Raw genomic sequence first — 22124 nt, forward strand, 5'->3', positions numbered from 1 at the left:
GCTGGCTCTTAGTCCCTGAAGCACCTTGTGCTCTGATGGGAAGGCCTTAAAGGAGTGTACGGGGACCTCTGAAAAGTGTGTGTGTCCACAGTCCTTGGTACCTATAAGTAGGTGCTGGTAGCAATCACAGGTTGCTGAGGCGGTAGGGTAGGAGATAGAGAAACACTTGTAAAGATTTCAAATATCCCCTTATGAAGCACCCCCAGAGCCTCACATGCAGCCTCACAACCAGTCTTGCATGCAGCTCCCCGTCTCCACCACAGCCTCCCAACCTCACCTGCACAGCCTTACCACCACCAGCAGCTAAACTGATTGAGCACTTATTCAGTGCCATCCTCAGATCTAAGTGCTTTACATGATCATCTCCTTTCATCCTCATAACAACCCCACAAGGGAGATAACATCATTATGCCCATTTTACAGATGAATGAACTGAGGCTTAGGGAAGTTAAGCAACTTGTTCTGCTTTGTCCCCCACTGCTCTGCCCTGGACCACTCCACACTTCCATTCCCCTTGTCTCCGGTCTCATTCGGTCTCCTTACAAAGCTTAATACAAGATGTCAAGGTGGGCACATGCTGGGCTGCACAGCCTGAGAAGTGAATAAAAACAGGTTACAGAATGGGAAGTAGGGCGTCCCACTTCTGTGTAGTGATGCTGGGAAGCATGTATTTGGGGGAGAGATCTTTTAAGACAGAATGAAATTCTCTGGTAAGGTGCAGGTGTGAATATTTTATTATTTATCTAAATAAAGGAGTTAATATTTGTAAAGTACTTAGGATAGTGCCTAGCAGATGGTTAACTGCCATAAAAAATAATTATATTACATAAATCTGTGTCTTCCAGTTTTCCTGCAATAAACACGTATTACTTATACAGTAGACAATAAAAGTAATTTGTAAAAGACTTCTGGCTCCATTAAAGTTAATATGAAGAGAGGCTTCTTTTTTGCAGGAGGAACTCAAGATTTGATGACTAATGATTCAGGGGACTGAACCCAAGGAAAGAGTCAGAAATGACCTCCAAGTGCCAAAGGCAAGCCCAGCTGACCGTGAGAAAGCAGATCCACAGATGTTCTTGGCAAGACAGTCTGTGGGAGCCTAGCTTTATGGAAGGAACAGGAAAATGCCCTTCTGGACTGCAGCCCACACAAAGAGGTCATGACCTGATTTTCCGAGTCCAATATTTATTTGGCAAAGTTCCTTCCTCATAATGCAGCCACGTGAGAGGAGTAACCATGGCCATCACCCAGCCTCCAAAAGCATCTTCTCCAGAAAACGAGGAACCAAGAGTCCCCCTTCTCCGCGGTCACTTTTGTGTCACGATGGAGATGGCACGTGGAGGACTGACCACAGCACAACAAAGCGTCTCCGAGATGTTCCCTCCACACGAGTCACAGGGCAGCAGTGGAAACTGGACCCAGGGGCTGGGAACCTTGTCCCCGTGCTTCACTGGGCTGTAGAGAGCTGGGCAGGAAGGTGGGGCCCCAGAGGACAAAGCTCCAAGGGGCTACAGTCCTGGCTCCTGACTCCCTGGGGGCAGGCGGGGCGTGCAGGCTCCAGCTGAGGCTCAGTTTGGAGTCACAGGCAGGCACCATCCCCTCCGAGGCCCAAAGCTGGTCCAGCTAGGAGGGGCAGCCACTCACGGGAAGGGGCTGTCATCGCCCCTCAAAATGGGCTGTGATTTGCTCCAAGGTCTTTCCTTTGGTTTCAGGGACACAGGCCAGAGTGAAAAGGACACTGAAGATGCAGAAGGCAGCGGCCAGCCAGAAGGCACCGTAGGGCCTGAGCACCTCCTGCAAAGAGAGTGGAGAGGCCATGCATGGACGCGGCAGGTCAGGAGCCCTCATGCCCCAGCCGACAAGCCGAGGCCCCAGTCGGGGCCCACCCGCCCAGGCTCAGGGGAGTGGAGGGGGTTCTGCGGTCCACCATCCAGAAGCCTGAGCTGAGCACTGTCCAAGGTGTGGAAGTTGTGTGGCGGGGACACTGAGGCTCACTGTGACGAAGTGACTGCCCCCAGGTCAGAGACCTGCTATCCAGTGACAGCTGGGCTTCCTCCCCCAGTGCCTGACCTCAGGGCCCACAGACCTCCGCTCTACACTCAGCTTTGGCCCTGCCCTCTGTGGGCCCTGCCGCCGTAGGAGTCTCTTCTTGGTGCGGGAGGAAATGGGGGAGCTATCGTCAGGTGGCGATGGGGGCGTGTGCACACACGGGGACACTCAGGGCTCATGTGTGGAGCGGGGAGGGAGCGGTGACTTTCGGTCAGAGTCAGTCCACTCTCCCAGCCCAGCCCCAGTGACCTCCCAGGTGCCAGAACCAAAGGCCGCTCCCTTTCAGCTCCTCTTCCTCTGGGACATGGTGACCCCAGCCCCCGCTCCTTGAAGCCTTTCTCTTGGCCTCTCAGCACTGTACACCCCCAGGTCCTCTTAGGTCCTTTGGTGCCATGCCCCTCCTTTACTGTCTGTCCCCTCCAAGCTCCTGGCAAGTAATTTCCGCCCCCAGGCCTCTGCTCTGGTCTTCCTGACATGCTCCCCAGGGCAGCACAGGCTCTACAGAGTCCAGTCCAGCCCCAAACATCCACTCCTCTCATGACCTGCCTCCCCTCGCCCCAGCCCGGCCTCCTGGCGCTTCACCCTCCCACCACTGTCCACTTCATGCCAGTCCTTGTCATAAAGGGGACCCTGTCCATCCCATTCACTGCTGTTCTGGCACCCTGAACAGGACAGGACATGGTAGGTACCAGGAGACCTGGGGGGGGACGAATGACTGAACAAATGGCTTGACTGTCTGCGCCAGAGTGGTCCCCTCTATTGGATGGGAGGCCCTGAGGCAGGGACCATGTCTGTGTCAGTCCATCCGTGAGAAGGTGGCAAAATGTTGAACTGAACTGACGCTCCCATCAACCCTAAGAGGAAGGTACGCTACCCTTCTCCATTTCTAGTCCGGGAAGCTGGTTCAGAGAAAGGTGAACAGCACACCCAACGCCACCCAGCAGGGAGGCGGCCAAGATGGGAACGGAGCCCAGGCCTGTTGACTCCAGAGCCGGAGTTTCTCTCACAGCACTGCTTCCCAGCCCGTGTCCCCAGAGTCCAGTGGAGGACGAGGTCAGCTCTGCTGTCCTTCCACCTGGACAGCCTGGAGGTTCCTGAGTGGCCACAGCCTGGGTTTCTCGCCGGCCCGGCCCGTCTGCTCCCCCTCACCCCTGACCAAGATGGTGTCGCAAGATGCTGGGGCCTCAGCCTGCGTGCAGAGCCATGGACCCCAAGTCTCTCGCAACAAGAGCAATTCTGAAAAGCGCTTCTCTGCCGACTACTGCGTGAGGGGGAGGCCACCGGGGCCCGCACTCACCATGAGGCTGCTGAACTCTTTTGTCACGAGAAAGGCCATGAACCAGTTGGTGAGGACGCAGACGCCTGTGGCCACGCCCTTGACGTGCAGAGGGAAGATCTCAGACATGAGGAGCCAGGGGATGGGTCCCCAGCCCATAGCAAAGCCTGCGGGAGCAAGACAGGCGTCAGGGCCCACGGGGCTGGACTCTTGGCTCGCCGCAGACCACCTGGGCTGAAGCCTTGCGGGGCTGCCCAGCTGTGGCCTGAGGGGGCCTGGATCCCACCCTGGAGTCTTAGGCCACTGTCCTCACTTCTTATGCATCAGGCCTTTGCTACGGAACGGGACAAGGAGGGGCCTGCATGGAGAGCTGTCGTGGTAGTCGTGTGAGAGGAGCAGAGACGGGCTCAGCCTGGTGCCTGGTACACGGTCAGAGCTGCAGACGCAGAGGTGAGGGTGGGTAGGCCTGGCCTCGCTGGGAGCCACAGGAACCCGGGGGCGGCAGGGCGGCTCCCTCACCCCCCCAGCCCCCCCACTCACCGGCGATGAAGAGGCACATGCTGCCCACCGCCAGCCAGGCCAGCCCCACACTGCCACTGGTGGGCTCCATGGAGACGGGCGCCAAGAGGTCCACGTGCGAGGAGTTGCTAGGGCCGCCCTGGGTCAGCTTGAAGTAGGCGCCAAAGGCGCTGGTGCTGAACACCATGACCATACCTGCAGGTGGAGCGCGGCAGTGGGTGGGACAGGGCAGGGGGAGGCGGCCCGCGGCCTGGGCGCGTGGCACTGGGGGGCAGGAGTCTCAGTGCACTGTGGGCCACAGCAACATGGCCCGGATGCCTCTGAGACGGGCAGTGAGCAGAGCCCTGCCTGGCTGCACTCACCCCAGCCCGGCCCTGCCAGCCCCGGCTTGGACCTTGCACCTCAGCAAACTCCAAGGAGCTCCTGGAAGCAGACCCTCCCTGGCCTGAGGAAGCAGGAGCAGCCACAGAGGCCAGACCTGCTTCCCCAGCAGCACCAAGTGCTCGGTAGGGCTCAGAACACGAGGAGCCTCACTCGGACCATCTCCTGAGCCTCACAATGGCCCACAGCTACCCCGTTCCACAGAGGGAAAACAGGCTCAGGTAAAGTCACTTGCCCAGAAAGACCACAAGCTTCTGAGCCGCTTCAGCCCGGCCCTCAGTTTCCTCATCGTACACTGGGCCCTGATGGCGCCTTCTTGTAGGTTCACTGTGAAGGTTAAGGTGTGATGCAGCGATGCGGCTAGCACGGGCCTGGTCTCAAACACGTGCTTAGTGAGAGCTCTCCTGAAGTCTGGCCTTTTCTCAGGGACACTCAGCCGTTGTCCTCCTCCCTCAACGTGGAGGAGGACCTCAGAAAAGACCCTCCAGCCTGTGGTGGGAGGCTGGCCTGGGCCACCCGCCTGCAGAGGGCTGAGCCGTCACCCTTGGGCCTCACCTGACAAGGCCAGGAGCAGCCTGCGCCCGGCTCTGTCCATGACGAGGGCCGCTACGGCCGTGAACAGCACCTGGATGATCCCCACGATGACCGAGGCCAGGCTGCTGTCCTGAGGAGACGGGCCGAGGCGGGTCAGGCGAAGACCCTGGAACTAGGTCCCACCCATATGGCATCCAGGTGAGGCAGGCCAGGGCAGAGGCCTCTTTACCTTGAACTTGGCCTCCTCAAAGATGGTCTCTGCGTAGAACATGACAGCGTTGATGCCCGACAGCTGCTGGAAGGCCATCAGTGAAATGCCGATGATGAAGGGCTTGTAGACGCCAGGACGCCGCAGCTGGGCCAAGTGGAAGCCCTGCTCAGACGGAGACCGGGCATCAGTGCTTCTCTCTACCCTGTCCCGAGGGCACCCCAGCTTTGAGCCCACCGTCCTGAGGCCTGGCGGAGTAAGGGAGCCTCTGCTCCTTGTCCCGGCCCCACATGAAGCCTCTACTTCAGGTCCCTGCATCACTTTAGCCTCCGATTTGTAAGGTGACAAGATCCTCACCTCCCCACGTCCCTTCCTGATTTGTTGGGGGATCCACAAAGATGTTGTATGAGCAAAGAGCGCAGGGTTCCCGAATCCCACCAGCCTTGGGTCTGGGCCTGGGCCAAGCGCCTCCCCACGCCCCACTGATTCTCACCACCACTGCCAGACACGTGCTATGACTCCCACTTTACAGATGAAGAAACTAGGGCTAAAGATGGGAAGGTCACACAGCAGGTAAGGGGCAGAGACTCAGTCTTCTCCCCTGCCTGACAACTCCCTGTTTAAAAAACCTAAGTCCTCAAATCTGCACCTGCATTTTCCTCTGATGTGGCCCGGCCTTTCTCTTCCTGGGACAGGAAGGTCAAGGCTCAGGCTTTCCCAGGGATGTCCAAGGTTGGGGCCCAGCCAAGCAGCGGGGCTCGAGCAGGACAACACCCCTCATCCCACCCGCCACTGTGTGTGTACAGCCTTTGCAACAGACTGTGCTGACCTCCCCTGGCTGCAAAGGGGTGATACCTCATGGCCCCCTCCCCCCAGCTCGGGCTCCCAGCCCCTCACCTCGTGCTCAGCCCCGACAGGGGGCTCTTCCCAGCCCTGCTCGGAGCCCCACAGGAACTGCATGGCAGCCACGGCTTCCTGGCGCTTGTGCTGAGTCAGCAAGTAGCGAGGGGTCTCAGGCATGCAGCACATGAGCAGCAGCATGAAGGAGGGGGGCACACAGCCCAGCACAGCCAGCCAGCGCCACTTGAGGACCCAGCCTGGGTGGGGCGGGGTGGGTCAGACATCAGAGCTGGGGTGAGCCAGCCTGGACCTTCTCTGGGAGTGCCTGCCCCCTCGCCAACCCCAGGGACTCAGCTTAAGGGGTGGGGACCTCACTACCTTTGCATGGCTACCCTCAGGTTTGTTGTTGATATTGTCATTATTATTGCTAAATGTTGTGGAAACGATGGGGGGTATATCAGTGAATATTTATGTAGCCATTAAACAAAGGCGCTCGCTATGTATTGACGTGGTATACGGCACCATTTGTCTAAAAGGCAGGAGCAGGAGAATAAATACGCATAGTCCTCCTACATGCAGACTCTCAGGAAGGCTGCCGAGAAGCAGGCAAGGCTGGCGCCTCCGCAGAGGAAGAGGGACAGAGCTGGGGGAGACTTTTCACTGAAAAGCAGTCAATCAAAACTCACAGAAATTGATCAATGAAAGTGCAGATTATGATGACCTGGAGGAAATTCTACGGGTGTGACCCACATGTCTGTCCCGAACGTCGGTGTCTGTGCAGGGGCTTTGGCATACTGCTGGCCCCGCAAGGCAGCTAGGCTGCTGGCAGGACTCTGAATGAGACTCAGGATGGTCAAGCGGGTAAAAACGAAAGACCACAGACCCGCATGTCAGCTACTCTGAAGAACCAGAGGGCACGTGCCCCAGGCCCTGCCACGGCCCGTCAGGCCCGAAACCCCCACCCCCCCAGTGGTTCTCAGGCCATTCCTTGACAATTCTCATTTGGGGCCTGCTGCCAGGCACTTTTCACAGTGTCACTTAATCCCTCAACAGCCTCGGACTAGGTAGGATTATCTCCACTTAAAGACAGGGAAATTGAGGCTCCCAGGGGTGGTGTGACTAGGCCAAGGTCACACAGCTAGTAACTGGCAGATTCCCCTAACCTGGGACTGTCAGATATGAAGCCTGCCCTCCTTCTATCCCAGCTCAGTTCCAGTCTGCCTCTGGAAGCTTCCTCATGCTGGCCCCAGCTCTGACCCTCGGGTCCCCTGGAACCTGCCTCCTTCAGGCTGCAAATCCAGTACTGATTCTGAGGGAGACAGGCTTGGGTCCTCCGAGCTCTTAGGCTAAAGACTCTGGAGTGCCCCCTCCACCCCCAGGACCCTAGTTTGTCACCACACAGCGGGGTACTGACCTAACCAGTCAGCCCTCCCCCCACTCCTGGAATGGGCTTCTGCTCTGGGAAGATGAGGACATCACCTTCTCCAGCTCTCCCCAGAACTTTGTCCCAAGACCCACGTGACCCAGGGTCTCAGGCAGGTGGTCTGGGAACCTGGCATCTTGGGCAGTGGCTGTGTGACCTCAGGCAAATCCCTTGACCTTTCTGAACTTCAGTTTCTATATCTGTAAAATAGCCACGGAGCCATTAACAGTTATCAAGAGAGATGACACGAAAACTCTACCTGCCAGATAGGCTAGGAGGATGCCTATGACGACCATGAGCTGCACACAGGAGCCGAGCAGCCCCCGTACTTCGGGGTAGGCAATTTCGGAGATATATACCTGTTGGTAATTAAGATGGGATTTTACTTGGGGTCGAAGAGTTCTTAAAACTGAAAAGTCTCAACCATTCAGAGCTGAGGAGAGCCTTGGCTGGGGCAGCTGCAGGCCCAGTGGGCTCCTAACTGCAGGTCCTGGTCAGCAGAGCCCTCCGCATACCTCCCTGCCCCCACCAAGTGATCTGCAGCAGGTGTTTAAAGGGTATAGAAGTGGCTGCTATGTGTGTGGGGCGGGGGCGAGAAGGGCTTTTCAACCTTTCATTTATTGTATGTATACCCTTGAAAAAATGCAAATTCTGATGCAATAGGTGTGCGGTGGTCCAAGATTCTGCCTTTCTAACCAACTCCAGGTGACACCCAGGCTGCTGGTCCAAGGACCATACTTTGAGTGGTGCTCCTGGAGTGAAAGCAGGAACTCTTCACCTCAGTTGCTACCAGTGACTGCCACGGCATCCTCTGGGCTCGGGAGCCAGAAAGCCCTTGCCTATGCTTCTAGGTTATTCCATACCTTATGCCCATATCTAAGACAAGTGTGCTTTTGCCCAGTAAAAAAACCCTCCAAAATATAAAATCCAACCTAGCTGCTGCTGTTACCCAGCAAATGCAGTTGAAATGAGTGGTAGGTGCAAAGGGATGGATTCTGAGCTACTGCTCTCAGTCTTGACCAGGTTAGGGTGTGGGTGGTTGATCATCCAAACTCATGACCAGCGGCAGTTCACGGGTCACCCCACAACCCCTGCTGCCAGGGTCCAAAGTCCTTCCACAGGCCATGCGAGGGCCAGGGCTGTATGTGCAGGGTCTCACTGAAGCCTCGCAACCACAGCACAAGGTAATGCCATTATTCCCATTTTATAGGCGCAGAGAGGTGCTCTGCCCTGGTAAGTGGCAGAGCCGGGATTTCACCCAGATGTCCAGCTCCAAAGGCAGCCTGGGAAGTGCTGGGTCAGGAGGTGGTGAGAGAGAAGCAGGGGAAGTGGCTGGAGGACCTGTTCCTGAGCAATGAAGGGGAGGGCAGGTCCCAGCAGCCTTTGCCCCTGGGGACAAACCAGAACAGGATTTTCCTGCTTAACTGTAGTCAGTGGTCTGAATGACAAGGGTGGGGGGGATCTGAGCCATACTGTGAGGCTTCTGTTGACCATCTACAGATGCCATCTTATTTGTAGAGCAAAAGAGAGAGCCTGTTAAGTGGCACCATCCTGGGCTCCAGAAATAGCTTCACCACTGACTAGCTGTGCCTAAACAAAGGACTTAAGGTTTCTTAGGCTCACTTCATCTGTAACCAAGGACAATAACAGCGGCTATTTCCAAGGCCCGTTGGAGTGTAAGGAAGACGAAGCAGGGAAGGGGCATGGTGCCAGGCAGGCAGGAGGCCGCAGCCAGGGAGAAACAAGGCCCCCAGGTCTGCTCCTTCTCCCCGGTCCCAGGGCGCCAGGCTGGGGGACACACTCACCGGGGCCACTAGCGAGGCAATGCCGCAGGCCAGGCCGGTGAGGAGGCGGCCTCCGAGCAGCATCCACACGTTCTGAGCCGCTGTGATGACGGTGAAGCCGGCCACGAAGGGCACGGCGCAAAGCAGGAGGCTCAGCTTGCGCCCAGCGCGGTCCACGAGCCAGCCGCCCAGCACGCCCCCCGCCGCGGCGCCCAGGGTCACGATGGCCTGGGGGCGGGGCGACCGCCGGCTGAGGAGGGGGCGCCGGTGGTGCCGCGGCCCAACCTCGCCCTCTACCCCACCCTCAACGGCCTTGGGGAAAGGGGATGGGCGACCCCTGGCAGGGGAGCCGGGACGTACTCGGCGGAGGGTCTCAGTGCCCGCCCGAAGCCAGGCAGGGGGAGGGTCCTGGCGCCCATCTTAAGGGTGGGCGAAAGAGGGTCCCAGGAGGGCTGGAGGGTGAGCCCAAGGCCTCACCCCGAACCAGGAGGCGGCGGCATCGTCGAGGCGCAGGGCCGGGGGCGCGGCGCGCCGCAGGCTCGGGATGGCCGGGGAGCTGTAGCCGAGCGCGAAGCCGAAGCTGAGTGGGCCCAGAGCAGCGGCGAAGGCGGCGAGGAAGACGCGGCGGCCGCGGGGAGCGCTGCTGGGACGGGGAGGTCGGTGAGCGGGGCCTGGCGCAGCGGGAGGGGCGAGGCAGCGCCCCCGGGGCTCGGGTTCCCCTGTCCGCTCACCTGCCGCCCGGCAGCCGCAGGAGCGGCTGGGTCTCCTCCTGGTCCCCAGGCGTCATGTCCGCCGCCAACGCTTGCCCGGTCCTCTCCGACGCCTGAACTGCTGCGGGTCCAGCGAGTGTGGCCTGCACCGGCCTGTCAGGCCAGAGCCAGCCAATGAACGGTGAGTGGTGGCTCTGGGGCGGGGTCGGAACGGCAGCTGGTATGGGAGCAACCAATGGGAACGCAAGGCGGTGTTCGCCTCTGCGCTAGGAGCCGCCCTTGAAGTCAAAACGGACCAATAGAAGCAAAGAGCCGGTAGGCGACGAGCGCTGGAACCACCCCTAGGACAGAGCTGTCCAGTGTATAGGTGGGGCGGAGTTTGTAGCTGGGCCGGAGCACACAGCCACCCAATAGGAGTGTGATGCGAGCTCGGAGGCGGGGTCATATAGATGCCTCACACCGAACCGGCCAATGAGGGTAGAGGGCGGGGATTGCACGTGTGCCTGGATCCGCCTCTCAATCTAGCTTCAACCAATGGGGCTAGGAGCTGGACGAAGGCGGAGCACGTGGGCCGCGCCCAGAACTTCCCGCCCCAACTCTGGGCAGCAGCAACTCCCCTCCGTGGTCGGGTCTGCGGTTCCTGTTCGGCGTTAACCGCTGCCCTGGTGCCTGGGCACTTCTGCCCACGTACAGCCGCAGGGCGGAAAGTCTCCAAACAACAGTTCTGGCCCAGTCTCTCGGATGCCGAGCTTCGTTGCCGGGGCAGAGGCGTGGCCCTTGGCGCCACAGCCCACCTCCGTGCTCGTCACGACTCGGGGTTGGGGTGGGGCGGGGGGAGGCCCAGGTTGCCGACGATGACCAGGACCTTCGGGTGCTGAGGTCCTGTGTTGGGCGGGGTCCCTCATGCCTCATAGCTATGACTGATCTGGGCTTAAATCAGTGAGCTCTACGCTTCTTGTTAAATTCCACTCACTTCATAGGTAACCCTGACTTTGGAATCTTCATCTTAATATCTCCCAATTTTGAGTCCCCTGCGGATGTTAATAGCCAGCCTCTCTATGTGCGTGCACCCAGGTCACTGCTGGAGGTGAGTACGATGAAGTCAGTGCGCTGTAGAATCTCGCCGTTTGTATGCCGCACTCTCTGGGTGCGGGCAACTGCGGTGGAGTGCTGTGTATTTCCGGCAAGAACCAGGGCTAAGAGAGTGATAGGCTTAGCTCCTAATCCCTCTCTGGCCCTCTGTTTCCTCATCTCTTAGTGGAGATGACAGTTAACTATCTTGCAGGAGGGTTTTGAGTAGGGGCAATATATAAAAAGACCAAGCACATGCCAGGTACTCAAATGCTAGCCTGTATGAATAGTGCAGTCACCTGATAGTACTGTCTTTCAAGACAGGCAACCGCCCCTCTGTGCTTCCTCAGCATCTGTGCTCCAGTCACAAATGTTTAGTACTTATCATTGCTTGTGATCACCTGTTTACTTCTCTCCCTCCCCCGATGGACATGATCTCCTGCTCCAGACAGTGGGTACTTGATGTTTGCAGAGAGGAGGGATGCCTCAGACTTCAAGGGCAAACGCTGCACTTAGACGGTTTACTTTGCAATTCAGCCTGAGGGCTATGCAGAGAGGCTTCTGTAAACAGGGTGATCCGCCAGCGCAGCTAAGGCCAGCCAGCCCTCTGAGCCACGGATCCCTGCAAACCTACTCCCGCCCTCTGGCTGGTCATCTCCCTCCCCGTGAGTGTGCAGTGTTCACTTCTCGGCCTTTGTAAGCAGACACTGCTGCCAGGTCAGCCTCCCGCGCCCCCTTTGTAAGCTAAGCACCATCAGTCTGTTTAGTAGGGCCCACCTCTTGCCGTTTCTACATCCACTTCTCAGATCTGTGACTCTTGTCAAATCGTGGGGTGCCACTTGCTGCCAATCTCTTTGAAAGAATGGGCTAAATAGCCCTTGGTTTTTCTATTCCAGGCTGAGAAGTAAGAAACTTCAGAAAAAGAAAAATGACAGGAAAGACACACATACAAGCTCATGAAGCTTACAGAGTATTTTAACACGAAAAACACCAGCCAGATTCAACTGATACAAGGCTCTCAGCCTGGCTCTGTATGGTGGACAGGGAGAGAGAGAGAGCACAGCTCTGGGATCAGAGAACTCACAGGTTCAAATCACTGCCCCTTTCTGAGCCTCAGTTTCCTTACTTGAAAAGCAAGAATAATAAAATCTAATTCACAAAACTTTAGGTGAGGTTGAGATACAGTATGTAGTTGATCTTGTTGCCTTCTGCTGAAGGGGACCAGGCAGCCTTCAGCTCGGATGCTTCATGTTGGACCGTCTGTGCCACAGGCAGAGAGGGGAGCTCTCCCCACAGTGTGCAAGGCCCAGAAGGAGATAGGGTCCAGAACTTGTGTGAAATCTATCAGATCAAGGTCATGTCAAGTGCAGGCCTCTGCACCTAGTGAGAAGACCTGCAGAAGAGCTCCTCAGAGCCACTTTAACAGGCAAATGATCTCAGGTTTCTTTTGATGGGTAATATAGGCAAGACGAGACAATAAAATGGAATCCATCAGACTAAAGCCAAAAGTAAATTATCTTCTTCACACCGCTTAAAATTGTTACAATATCAGTGAAACTAGGTTTCCCTCCTTTGATTTCCCCTGGCTAGAGGCTGACATCTCACTGTTTCATTCCCACCTGGCCAAACTCACATCTTCTCACTTTAAGGAGGGAGCAACGGAAGGCAGATACATGATAAGAAGAAGGATAATCATTTGGTTCATGTGAGAGAGCAAAGCAGACTGGAACAAGAGGAGGGAATTTGAGAATGATAATTTTGATGATGGAGAGTAACTGTTTCTTGGTTATATGATTTCACAATAACAATAACCCCCCCCCCAAATCTTAAGACTCTTTAACAGGCTCCTATACCTTACTATTTTTTGTGAGACACAAAGAGAAAGAAGCAGGAGTTTCGAAAATCTAAAAATTCAGCTTTTCTCAAAAGTCTGTAGGCAGAAACGCAGCTGGTTCCAATCACAGTGAACTGAAACAGCAACAGGGGCCAAAGGTGCAGAAAGAAAACTTATTTATAATAAATTTTCAAAGCAATGGCTTTTCTTTATAAAAGAAACACAGTATGTGACAAAACAAAACTGTAATGAAAAAATAACTTTTCCATCTAAGTATATAAAATATAAGAGAAGGTTGCAGTAAATAAGAATGAACATTTTTGATTTATTCAAAGTTTCAATCTAAAACCTCAATGAAATCTACCACCTTTAATTACAAGGGTACTGATGGTTCCTGAACAGAAAGAAACAAAGGTTAAGATGGCACCAGACATTGGAGAGTGACCCAAACTGGCCGAGGGTGCAGAAGGTTTGGTCCAATAGACCACGGACAGGCTAAAAGCCACATTTTGTTGAGAACTGATGTCGGAACTGGTTAAAGAGTATAAACGTCCATAAGAAAATTAAAGATGGCAAACTCGACTGGGACTCTGTTTACTTCAAGTCAATAATGTCTTCGTCCGAGGAAGCTGTGAGCTGAAAGGGGCTGCTGCCCCAGACAGGGCTGCCTTCTCTCTCAGCCACAGGGTCCGGGTCGGAGCTTGTCGACTGGTAACGCCCCTCGGGATTGGCTTCGGAAGTGGAAGGACTTTCCAAGGAGCTCGACGTGATCCTAGAGGAGAAAGGTCACTGTGAACGGATCCTGGGGCACCGCTGAGCTGGCTGCTCTGTTTCCTGTTCCCCTAAACTCAGGAGCCCCCTGCCATTATGGGGGAGAGGTGGGGAAGTGCAGGAGTGACCCCCACCCCAGCAGAGCTGGTGTTCTGCAGGCAGACAGCCTGATCTCATGGGTGGTTATGGGTTTTAAAGGCCAGTGGTGACACACAGGTGTTTGTGTGGAAAATCAGGATAATGTCGGGATAATGTCACTCTGTCTAAAACCCTCCCCTGGCTCCCCACGGCCTGACCCCTCCAGCCTCCTCCCAGCCCACCCCCGCCCTCTCTATTTTCTCCTGCATTCAGGACACTCATTCTCTTGATACCTGCTTTTGACCTTGCATCCTTGTCTGTGCTCAAGCTGACCCACTCTCTTCTCTCTCTCTCTCTCTCTCTCTCTTCGGGGCCTTTACCCCTGCTATTCCTGCTGTCAGAGAGGCTGTTCCCCCAGCTCCTTCTCATTCAAAGCTCAGCTCAATGCCACTTCTTCCAAGAAGCCTTCCTTGACTCCCAGCCCCCACCTCAAGTAGACCTTCTATCTGCCCCACCCCCATCACTACCTTCTTATAGATTTCCTTGCAGTGCTTGTCACTAATGGAAATGATAGCATTTGCTTATTTGTTCACAGGTTTATTATCTGTTTCTCCACACTAGAATGTAAAGTCCACGAGGGCAGGGGCCTGGTCACACAGTAGGGGCTCAATGAAAGTGCATTGGATTAAAGCGTGAGTGAGTACTGCCCCTCTCTGGGCCAGGCTAATGCTTGCTTGATTTATGAGACCCGGCTCAGCCTTTCCTGACGTTTGGGACCCGCCACCCCTGGCCCAGGTGTGGTGTGATGGCATCGCTCATTCTTCTGCACCACCTGCCACCCTGGAATGCTGTAATTCCTAGAATGTCTTTGTTGGCCTTTCCCACCAGCCTGTGAACCCCTGAAGTTCAGCTCCATATCCCCAGCTCAGTGCCAGGTGCTCCAAGAATGTGTGTCGAATGACTCAATGGAGCCTGGACACGTGCCCCCTTGCCCTCCACACAGGAGCAGGCAAGATGTTATCAAGGGACACAGAGAACCTCAGGGGACAAATCAGTGGGATTCAACAAATATTCATGGACGCGTGATACTGAACGGCCATCCAGAAAGGCTGTACCTGTTTCCACGCCCACCACAAGTACTGGAGAGCGCCTGTCACTCCTACTGAGCATTCTTGTTTTAAAAACTCCCTGTCAATCTGGCGAGCAAAAAAAGTCTCAGAGTACTTTGATGTGCATTTGTTGGATCGCTAGTGAGGCCACCCGTTTGTCTGGGCCCCTCCCTGGCAGGCAGTGTTCTCTGGGGATCCTCAGGGAGGAGCTGGCTGCTAACCCTCTGCTGTGGCTGGCCGAAGGGGCCGGCACATGGCCTCCTCAGTCAGCAGGAAGGGCCCTGTGGCTGTCCTGTGACTTCAGGGGCCACCACCCTGAGAAGGGGCTGCTGGGGGCTGCGTCCCTCTTCACCTTTCGCTGCTAGTTGACCTCACTGTCCCTGGTTTAGGGCCTCCTTGGTTTTCTTCCACCCGCTTCCGGGCTTTTGACTTGGGCTTTGGTGCTCCTTCTGCCCTGGGTCCACCTTCATCGGAGAGGCCTGGATTGCAGGGGAGAATCACAGGTCAGAGGTCGTTACCACAGGGCTGCCACAGAGACAGAAAATGCCCTTTTCCTCTTGGTTGGGTATTGGTACATTATTGGGATCGAGGCAGGAAGAATGATGATAAAGTCTATATTTTTAAATGGTTTTCTTGTTGTCTTGTTGGTAGAAGGTCTTTTTTCTTCTGATTAGAATGAATATATGTATTGGGAAAAAAAGAGTCAGAGGAGTTTAATGAAGGAGAGAAAATCTACAGCCCTACCACTGGAAACTAATTCTCCAGCTCAGAGATGCAATTTCTGAAAAGCACAGTGGTTTATATAATAGTAGTTGGCAGATCAAGCTTTCTGAGGGTATAGTGGGTTAAAAATAGCAACGCATATGTTTAAAAAGTGCCGTGGAAGGCACCAGCTTCTAAAACCAACTGCCTTTGCCAATGTCAAGGTCTGCCCTGTCAGGTGGTCCGAATCCCCTTCTCCAGTTGGTCAGGAAACATTACTGCAGGACAGGCATGTGCCAAGGCCAGCTGTCCTTGCAGTTTTATGCCGTGCAGACGCCAATTCAAGTTTTCAAACCAGTTCTTACTGGTTTGACATAACGTTTCCATTTTTCCTCATTTTGTTTTCAAAATTCTGAACAAAAATCGTTATAACAGTCTAGCGTTTCCACAATCATCATGGTGCTTTATGCTTCTCTGGTCTGGTCGCCCACCTGTAAACTGAGAGAGGAGGGCACAGCAAAGATCTTACATCTCTACCATCCCCATAGAACTGCCCCACAGTCCAGGGGCTTTGAGAAGGATAACTGAACTGTACCACAGACGTGCAAGAAAACAAAGCATATGGGAAAAAAAAAAAAACCCAAGTAAATTAAAATTTTGGATATACAAATGTGAAATGTTATCTGAGGACTTCAGGATATAAACCCTTCTGGACACTTTCCTAGGAAATTAGACATAGGTAGATACTTATGTTTAAAAAAGTCATATCAGACTAGACCTACTGTTTTACAAACTGCCCTTCCCCCCCGAACATGGTTTGGGCACTTTCCACATCAATAAATACAGACTGACACATCACTGTCATTGGGTAAATGAGGTATAGTATTCCTCGGTGTAGGTGCTCTATAATTTCTTTATAAATCCCTTATGAAAGTGCTCATTGTTTTTGAGGACAGTTAATATCCACAGATAAAACCAGCAGCTATCTTTACAAACAGTGCAAACACAAGAATCGAGAGCCATTACCCAGCAGCTCCCTGCGGGTCCTGCTTGCTATCTCTTTGATCTCCATGCGGGACAGGGACAAGGAGTGAGTGACAGGAATGGCCGCGATGCCGATGCCGATGGAGGTGGGCGGGGTGATGACCTTGGAGACTAAGGGCGATTTCAGAGGCCGCTCGATGCTTCTGCCCACCAGGTTTCTGAGTGGAATCTTGTACAGATTTTTGGACTGAATCTCACCTGAAATAAGCGTTCGAAAAGAACATCAGAACTTTAAGAAGAGCTCATGTTATTCACAAGAGGATAATTCCTGGGTCCTCAACATAGTTAGCATGAAGGAAGAGTTTAGGTTGCAGGCTGACCTCCCAAGTCTCATTGGGGGCAATAAAGTGAGGGTGCCCGACGGCTCTGTTTTCTAAGGGCATCGCGTTCATGGGTAAATGGGGAAAAACGCACCCACTCCTGCTTACAGGAGAAAGGAGTCGACAAGAAAAGCACAGCTGTCCTGCTCGGGAGCTTCAAGCTCTCGTGACAACGAGCTATAGTGACGACTTATGTGGTGAGAAGTTAGGAAAAGCACGAGGCAGTAACCACAACAAAGGCCTGCGGGCAGGGTTCAAGGGTGAAGCCAGGCAGAGTGAAAGCTGGGTGCTGAGTAATGTGTGTGTATGACTATGTCCTTTAAGCTATAAAAACCTACTATATTGTTAACATCCCTGAAGGAAAGATAACTTGCTGGGGCAAGTTGGAATCTCTCTAGCCCTCAGCTCCCTTCTCCCCATTGCAACAACTGTTTTCATAATGGGATTTTTTTGGGGGGGCATTATCACAAGGTTTCTTAAGAATGCAACCACACTGCAAGTTTTTTTATGGCTTCAAATAGTGAGTTCCTTCGGCAGTAGTCACATGTCAGTATTTGACAATGAACTAGAGAAATCAGAATGGATCAAAACTATCTATCATAAGACAGTAAAAACTGGACTTCACCTTCCCCCAGGGAAGAAGGAAACACTGGAGTATCTCTGCCCGGGGGTGTCTGAGGAGAATTGTGGGCACTGGCCCCCTTGGAGCTGCCTCCGGATGAGACCTCGTTCACAGATGCGGTTGCTGTGAAGTATATATCCGACTAGAGAGAAAGAGAAGGCGTTACTGAGCCACCTGCTGTTACAGGCCCTGCACCCACCGGCCCTTCTGTCATCACTGCAGGGCCCCCAACTTCCCCCCCCCACTCGGGGACTGTGGTGCAGGAACGAGCCGGGGAAGCGGCTTCCAGCTCTGCACTCAGACGTTTCCTGAGAGCTCACCTCACCCACTTATCTGTTTGCTGATACACAATAGAAAAGAGTCAATTTCCCACACACCTGCTGCAAACACAGACACAACACACTCCCCCGACATGGATCTCGGGCACCTGGAGGTTAGAACTGGAGAGGGTTTGGGATTCAGTCAGACCATGTCACAGGTGGGGAAATGGGTTCTCATGATTCAGCAAATACTCAAGCACACCCTCGATGCGCTGGTTTTGGGGTAACGGTGGTGATATGTGGACTCAGGGACACCGAGTTTCAGGGATTTTGCAAGCCGGCTGCTAAACACAGCCATTATTAAACTTAAATTATATTAAAAAACAAAGGAACTAAATATCAAAATTCAGCCATTCCTAATTATTTTACTACCTTGAGTATTCTCCAAGCTCTTGAGGTAATTTACATGAACACTGTCTTGGGCGGGTGGGGCGATGCTGTGTAACAGCGGCTCCTAACGCTGTGTTCCATCGTGTCACATGGGAAGCTTGAGATCAGTCATGGTGGGACTGTTTACACCATGGAAATCGGCAAATGCTACAAATCAGAGCTTGATTTGTTGTTTTGTTGATTGTCTAGACTTACAGTGATGAAGAAAATGTTAATAATGAAGATTAAAATTAAAAGTGTGTTGAATCTAATGCTAAAATTGAGAGAAGTTTTGGTTTAATGATTTGTACAAGAGTGAAAAATAGTTTAATAGATCACATATCAGATTTTTTAAAAATAAATTTATTTATTTATTTATTTTTGGCTGTGTTGGGTCTTCGTTGCTGTGCGTGGGCTTTTCTCTAGTTGCAGTGAGCGGGGGCTACTCTTCGTGGCGGCGCAGAGGCTTCTCATTGCGGTGGCTTCTCTTGTTGCGGAGCAGGGCTCTAGGTGCACGGGCTTCAGTAGTTGTGGCACGTGGGCTCAGTAGTTGTGGCTCGCGGGCTCTAGAGCGCAGGCTCAATAGTTGTGGCGCACAGGCTCAACTGCTCTGCAGCATGTGGGATCTTCCCGGGCCAGGGCTCGAACCCGTGTCCCCTGCATTGGCAGGCAGATTCTTAACCACTGCGCCACCAGGGAAGCCCCACACATCAGATTTAATGACAAGAAACTTGGAAAAAGAAGAACGGATGGAGATATAATTCCAACCATAAAATTGTGGTCGATCTGCTGCATTAGTTTGGCTACGGAGAAAGGAATTCAGCCAAAATTAACAAAAGCATTTTGTGAGAGCCAGTTGGCTAAATGGACTTTTAAGATAAAAGCATTGTATATTTTATTATTTGTAAATTGTAAGCTATTTACATTTTATAATCTGTAAAATTTGTAATCAACTGATGTCCATATATGTGTGTGTATACATACACACACCCATTTTCCAGAGGGCTGGTGGTAGTTACACACTTACCAGCACCCCACTGGCGCTACGTTAGTGAATAAGATGCTCAGTCTCTGCTCTCACAGAACTGTCAGTGCGGTGGGGAAAGTACGCAGTCACCCACCACCAAATGTGATGCAGGTCAGGATGGAAACGTGCTCCAGGCGTGCAGCAGGCACCAGCCTGGCCTGGCAAGCCAGGGAGAGGGTGTGGGGCTGACTGGGGGGAGGGGACTAGAACAAGACCTGCTGGATTATGCGCCAGGAGTAGAAGACAGCTTGGAAGATCGTCGTTCCTGCATCCTTCGGTTTTGGTCACATTCTGTTACCAGACGTGAATTAGTCTGTCAGCCATAGTTTGTGGGACACAAATTCAAACTGAGGACAGACAGTGGCAAAGGAAGAAAGGAACATTGCAAGCTCTTACTTTTCTAGACTTGGCCTCTTCTTCAGGGCAACAGTGACCCAGGCTTTGATGGGGGGGTCTCTCTTTTCAGCTGGGCGTTCCCCAACTGCCACCAGCACCGACGAGTCTCTTAACACTAAGGAGGCCGTTTTGAAGCCCAAGGGAACTCGCACAGGAAAACCCAACCCATGAGCCTGTTTTCAGCTTTCTCATCTCAACACTCACGAGGTGTTGGCATGTCAGCCTCACCATGAACATGTCTGCGCCCGCCTGAAACCTCACGGTGCTGGGGGTGCCCAAAGCCCCTCACACAGAAATAAAACCCAGTTCTACTCACCCTGGAGGCCACGAGCTGCAGCTGAGGCACGACGGCCGTGTGGACCAGGTTCCCGTTCACCACCAGGCGGATCTCCATGGAGTCGGTGGTGAAGGCCAGCAGGTAGGGGAATGCACAGACTGCAAGGCAATGTGGCGTCAGCGCCCAGCCTGTGCCTGTGGCTGTGGAGCTGCCAGGACCCTCTCACATCCCCCTTGCTTCTCCGGCAACTCCCATCTCTCCCCTTCCTCTGGCTGCTTCTCTTCTTCCTTCACGGGTGCATATCCCCCAATTCCAGGAAAGCCTGCCTTAGCTGCCAAGCTTCTGCCCAGTGACGTGTGCACTGTCCCAGCTTCTCCCTGTGCCCTTCTCCTGCTGCAGTCCTGTACCCGATCTTCCGGGGGCGCACCGCCCACCCAGGTCCTGGAGACCTTCCCCCTATGGTCCAGACTGCAGGTTGACATGGCCTTCGCACATGCCTTCCACCCGGGAACCTAGCCTTTACTCCTTCTTCATTCCCTGTCTCTGGGTCACCCTCCCCTATGCTCCTCCTGTCTGTGTGTCTGGGCAGGGACTGCCCCTCACAGTGTCCCTCGGGTTCAGTGGGTTTGCTGAGTTATTTGTGAAACGTTGGCCTCTCTTCTTGAGATCTTTTTAATGACTTCCAGGTGCCATAGCTGCCCCAGTGGCCCTGTGAGCCCACCTTTGTCTTTTTTACCGGCCACTTCGCACTCTCTCCTTCACGCTGGCCCGCTCCCTCTGCCCTCTCTCCTTGGCGACTCATCCGTTCTCTTGGCTTCACCTTGACTCTTCCTGCCACACCCACGCCTCTAGCCTTGATCTCTCAAGTGGGCCCCCGGTGCAGTGCCGTGGCTCAGACCTGAGAGCCATTTCCAACCCTTCCCTCCCTTTTTTACCATAACTAATCTGCATCTGAGCCGACCCCATCCTCCGAGTGTCTGGATCCATTCCTCTGCTCTCCTCTCAAGACTCTATCATGTTTACCTATCAACAAAGCCTTCTACTCTGAGGAAAACAGTGCTAAGATTCTTGGCTCTGATCTGACGCTCCCCAGGCAGAGGCCCAGCTGTGGGTCTTGAATCACAGAAACGAAGCACCACCACTCGCGTCCTGAGTTTTCAGTGGCAGGCAAGGTGCCTGAGTTTCTGTAATTCTAGACTTTCAAGCTTCAAAATGTATAAAAAGGACGCCAAGTGCACTGTGCTCCTCCCCCAAGTTTGTCAGAGTTTTAAGGCTGGAGATCTTGTTCAAGATCTACTGAAACTGATATATAATTGCTCTCAAATGCTCACATGCTCAGGCACTGAGAAGACCTGGGAGGAACAGTGGAAGACAATAGTCCCCAAAGGGGAACAAAATGAAAAACAATTAAAGAAGAAGAAGGCTTTGAGTACTCACTATACTCACATAATTCGTAGCAATTTAGCGGTAAGCCAGTGAGTTTGCCTACATAGGATGGAACAGTTCAGATATGTCTACTGAGCAGGAAAGAACATGATGATAAAGGGTTTCCTTACCAATCGCACAGGGAGCCTGGTTCCAACAGAACTGGAAATCTGATGCAGAGGGTTGAACCAAAAAAGAGCCACCATTAAACGGGCAAACCTTTTTATAGATGCAACTGTCTGCAACGAAACAAGAGCGACTCATTTTTGTTAGAGACAACACTCAGGTAGCCATAATTAGATACATGAGAAACAGGCCACAAGAATAGCATCCTATCTGCTCGTTCTTTATGAAAGCCAGGACGAATATCGCCATGATGCCAGATTCTCAGGCGCAGGAGGCAGTCTGAGCCAGAGTAATGTTTCTGCTACAAGTCATCATAGCTGCCGTTTTTGGAGAATTTACTATCAGCCAGGCACCGAGCTTCAAAACATTCTTCCGTTTAATCTGTACAAACTTATGAAGTAGATGCTATTATTACACTCATTTTACAGATGAGAAAATTGAGGCAAAGAGCAGCGAAGTAGCTTGTCCACAGCCTCACAAGTGCTACTTGGGAGAGAACCAGGTTGGCTTGACTGCAGAGAAGAAGGGACACTTGAAGGCAGCCCCTGGATGGAGGAAGGCCTCCTGCGAGGGGATCACGCTCTGAGCCTCACTCAGCAGGACGTGTGTGATGGGAGCTGTACACCACTCCCCCAACATTTTATTATGAACATTTGAAGCCATGTGCCTGTATCACCTTGGTGAATCTGAGCCAGCATTAGATTAAGGCCAGGTTAATTCAGTTACCCAGTTCCTGGCTTGCTCCGAGCTCTAAACACAAGTCCAGGTGGTTCAGACCCTCTTCGAGTGAGAAAGGTCACATAGAAACAAAGGCCCCTTTTATTCCAGAAGCCCATCACGTTTTAGCCGTACAATCTTATTTTTAAAAACAGCCTTACTGAGATGTAATTTATATACCATAAAATTCAT

The 22124-nt window shown here is 53.3% G+C and overlaps 2 protein-coding genes across 5 annotated transcripts in view; both read right to left on the reverse strand.

Annotated features, from left to right (window-relative positions):
- Nucleotides 1-761: 761 nt before the first annotated feature.
- On the reverse strand, nt 762-9855 carry SLC2A8 (solute carrier family 2 member 8; the record flags this gene model as incomplete). 3 transcript variants are annotated; one of them, XM_082655821.1, is made up of 10 exons in its annotated part: nt 762-1794; nt 3347-3492; nt 3866-4039; nt 4781-4889; nt 4989-5132; nt 5865-6064; nt 7490-7589; nt 9036-9242; nt 9492-9654; nt 9746-9801. In XM_082655821.1, the coding sequence occupies 10 exons, from the start codon at nt 9799-9801 to the stop codon at nt 1657-1659; spliced, it is 1437 nt and encodes a 478-aa protein (XP_082511947.1). In that variant the 3' UTR covers nt 762-1656. The 3 variants fall into 3 exon arrangements, with proteins under 3 accessions (XP_082511947.1, XP_082511949.1, XP_082511948.1); XM_082655823.1 differs by lacking the exon at nt 9492-9654 and having other exon boundaries at nt 9746-9855; XM_082655822.1 differs by lacking the exon at nt 3347-3492.
- Nucleotides 9856-12878: 3023 nt separating this feature from the next.
- The window catches only part of GARNL3 (GTPase activating Rap/RanGAP domain like 3), a 153095-nt gene continuing 143849 nt past the window's right edge, over nt 12879-22124 (reverse strand). For both annotated transcript variants that reach the window (XM_082656442.1, XM_082656441.1), the window contains 6 exons: nt 21221-21328; nt 19704-19822; nt 17279-17417; nt 16316-16531; nt 14940-15066; nt 12879-13401 (listed from right to left, as the gene is read on the reverse strand). In XM_082656442.1, coding sequence (XP_082512568.1) covers nt 13224-13401; nt 14940-15066; nt 16316-16531; nt 17279-17417; nt 19704-19822; nt 21221-21328 — 887 coding nt within the window. In that variant the 3' untranslated portion in view covers nt 12879-13223. The remainder of the gene's footprint in view (nt 13402-14939; nt 15067-16315; nt 16532-17278; nt 17418-19703; nt 19823-21220; nt 21329-22124) is intronic.

This window comes from Grampus griseus (genome assembly GCF_964374135.1).
Source record: "Grampus griseus genome assembly, chromosome: 6".
Taxonomy (NCBI): domain Eukaryota; kingdom Metazoa; phylum Chordata; class Mammalia; order Artiodactyla; family Delphinidae; genus Grampus; species Grampus griseus.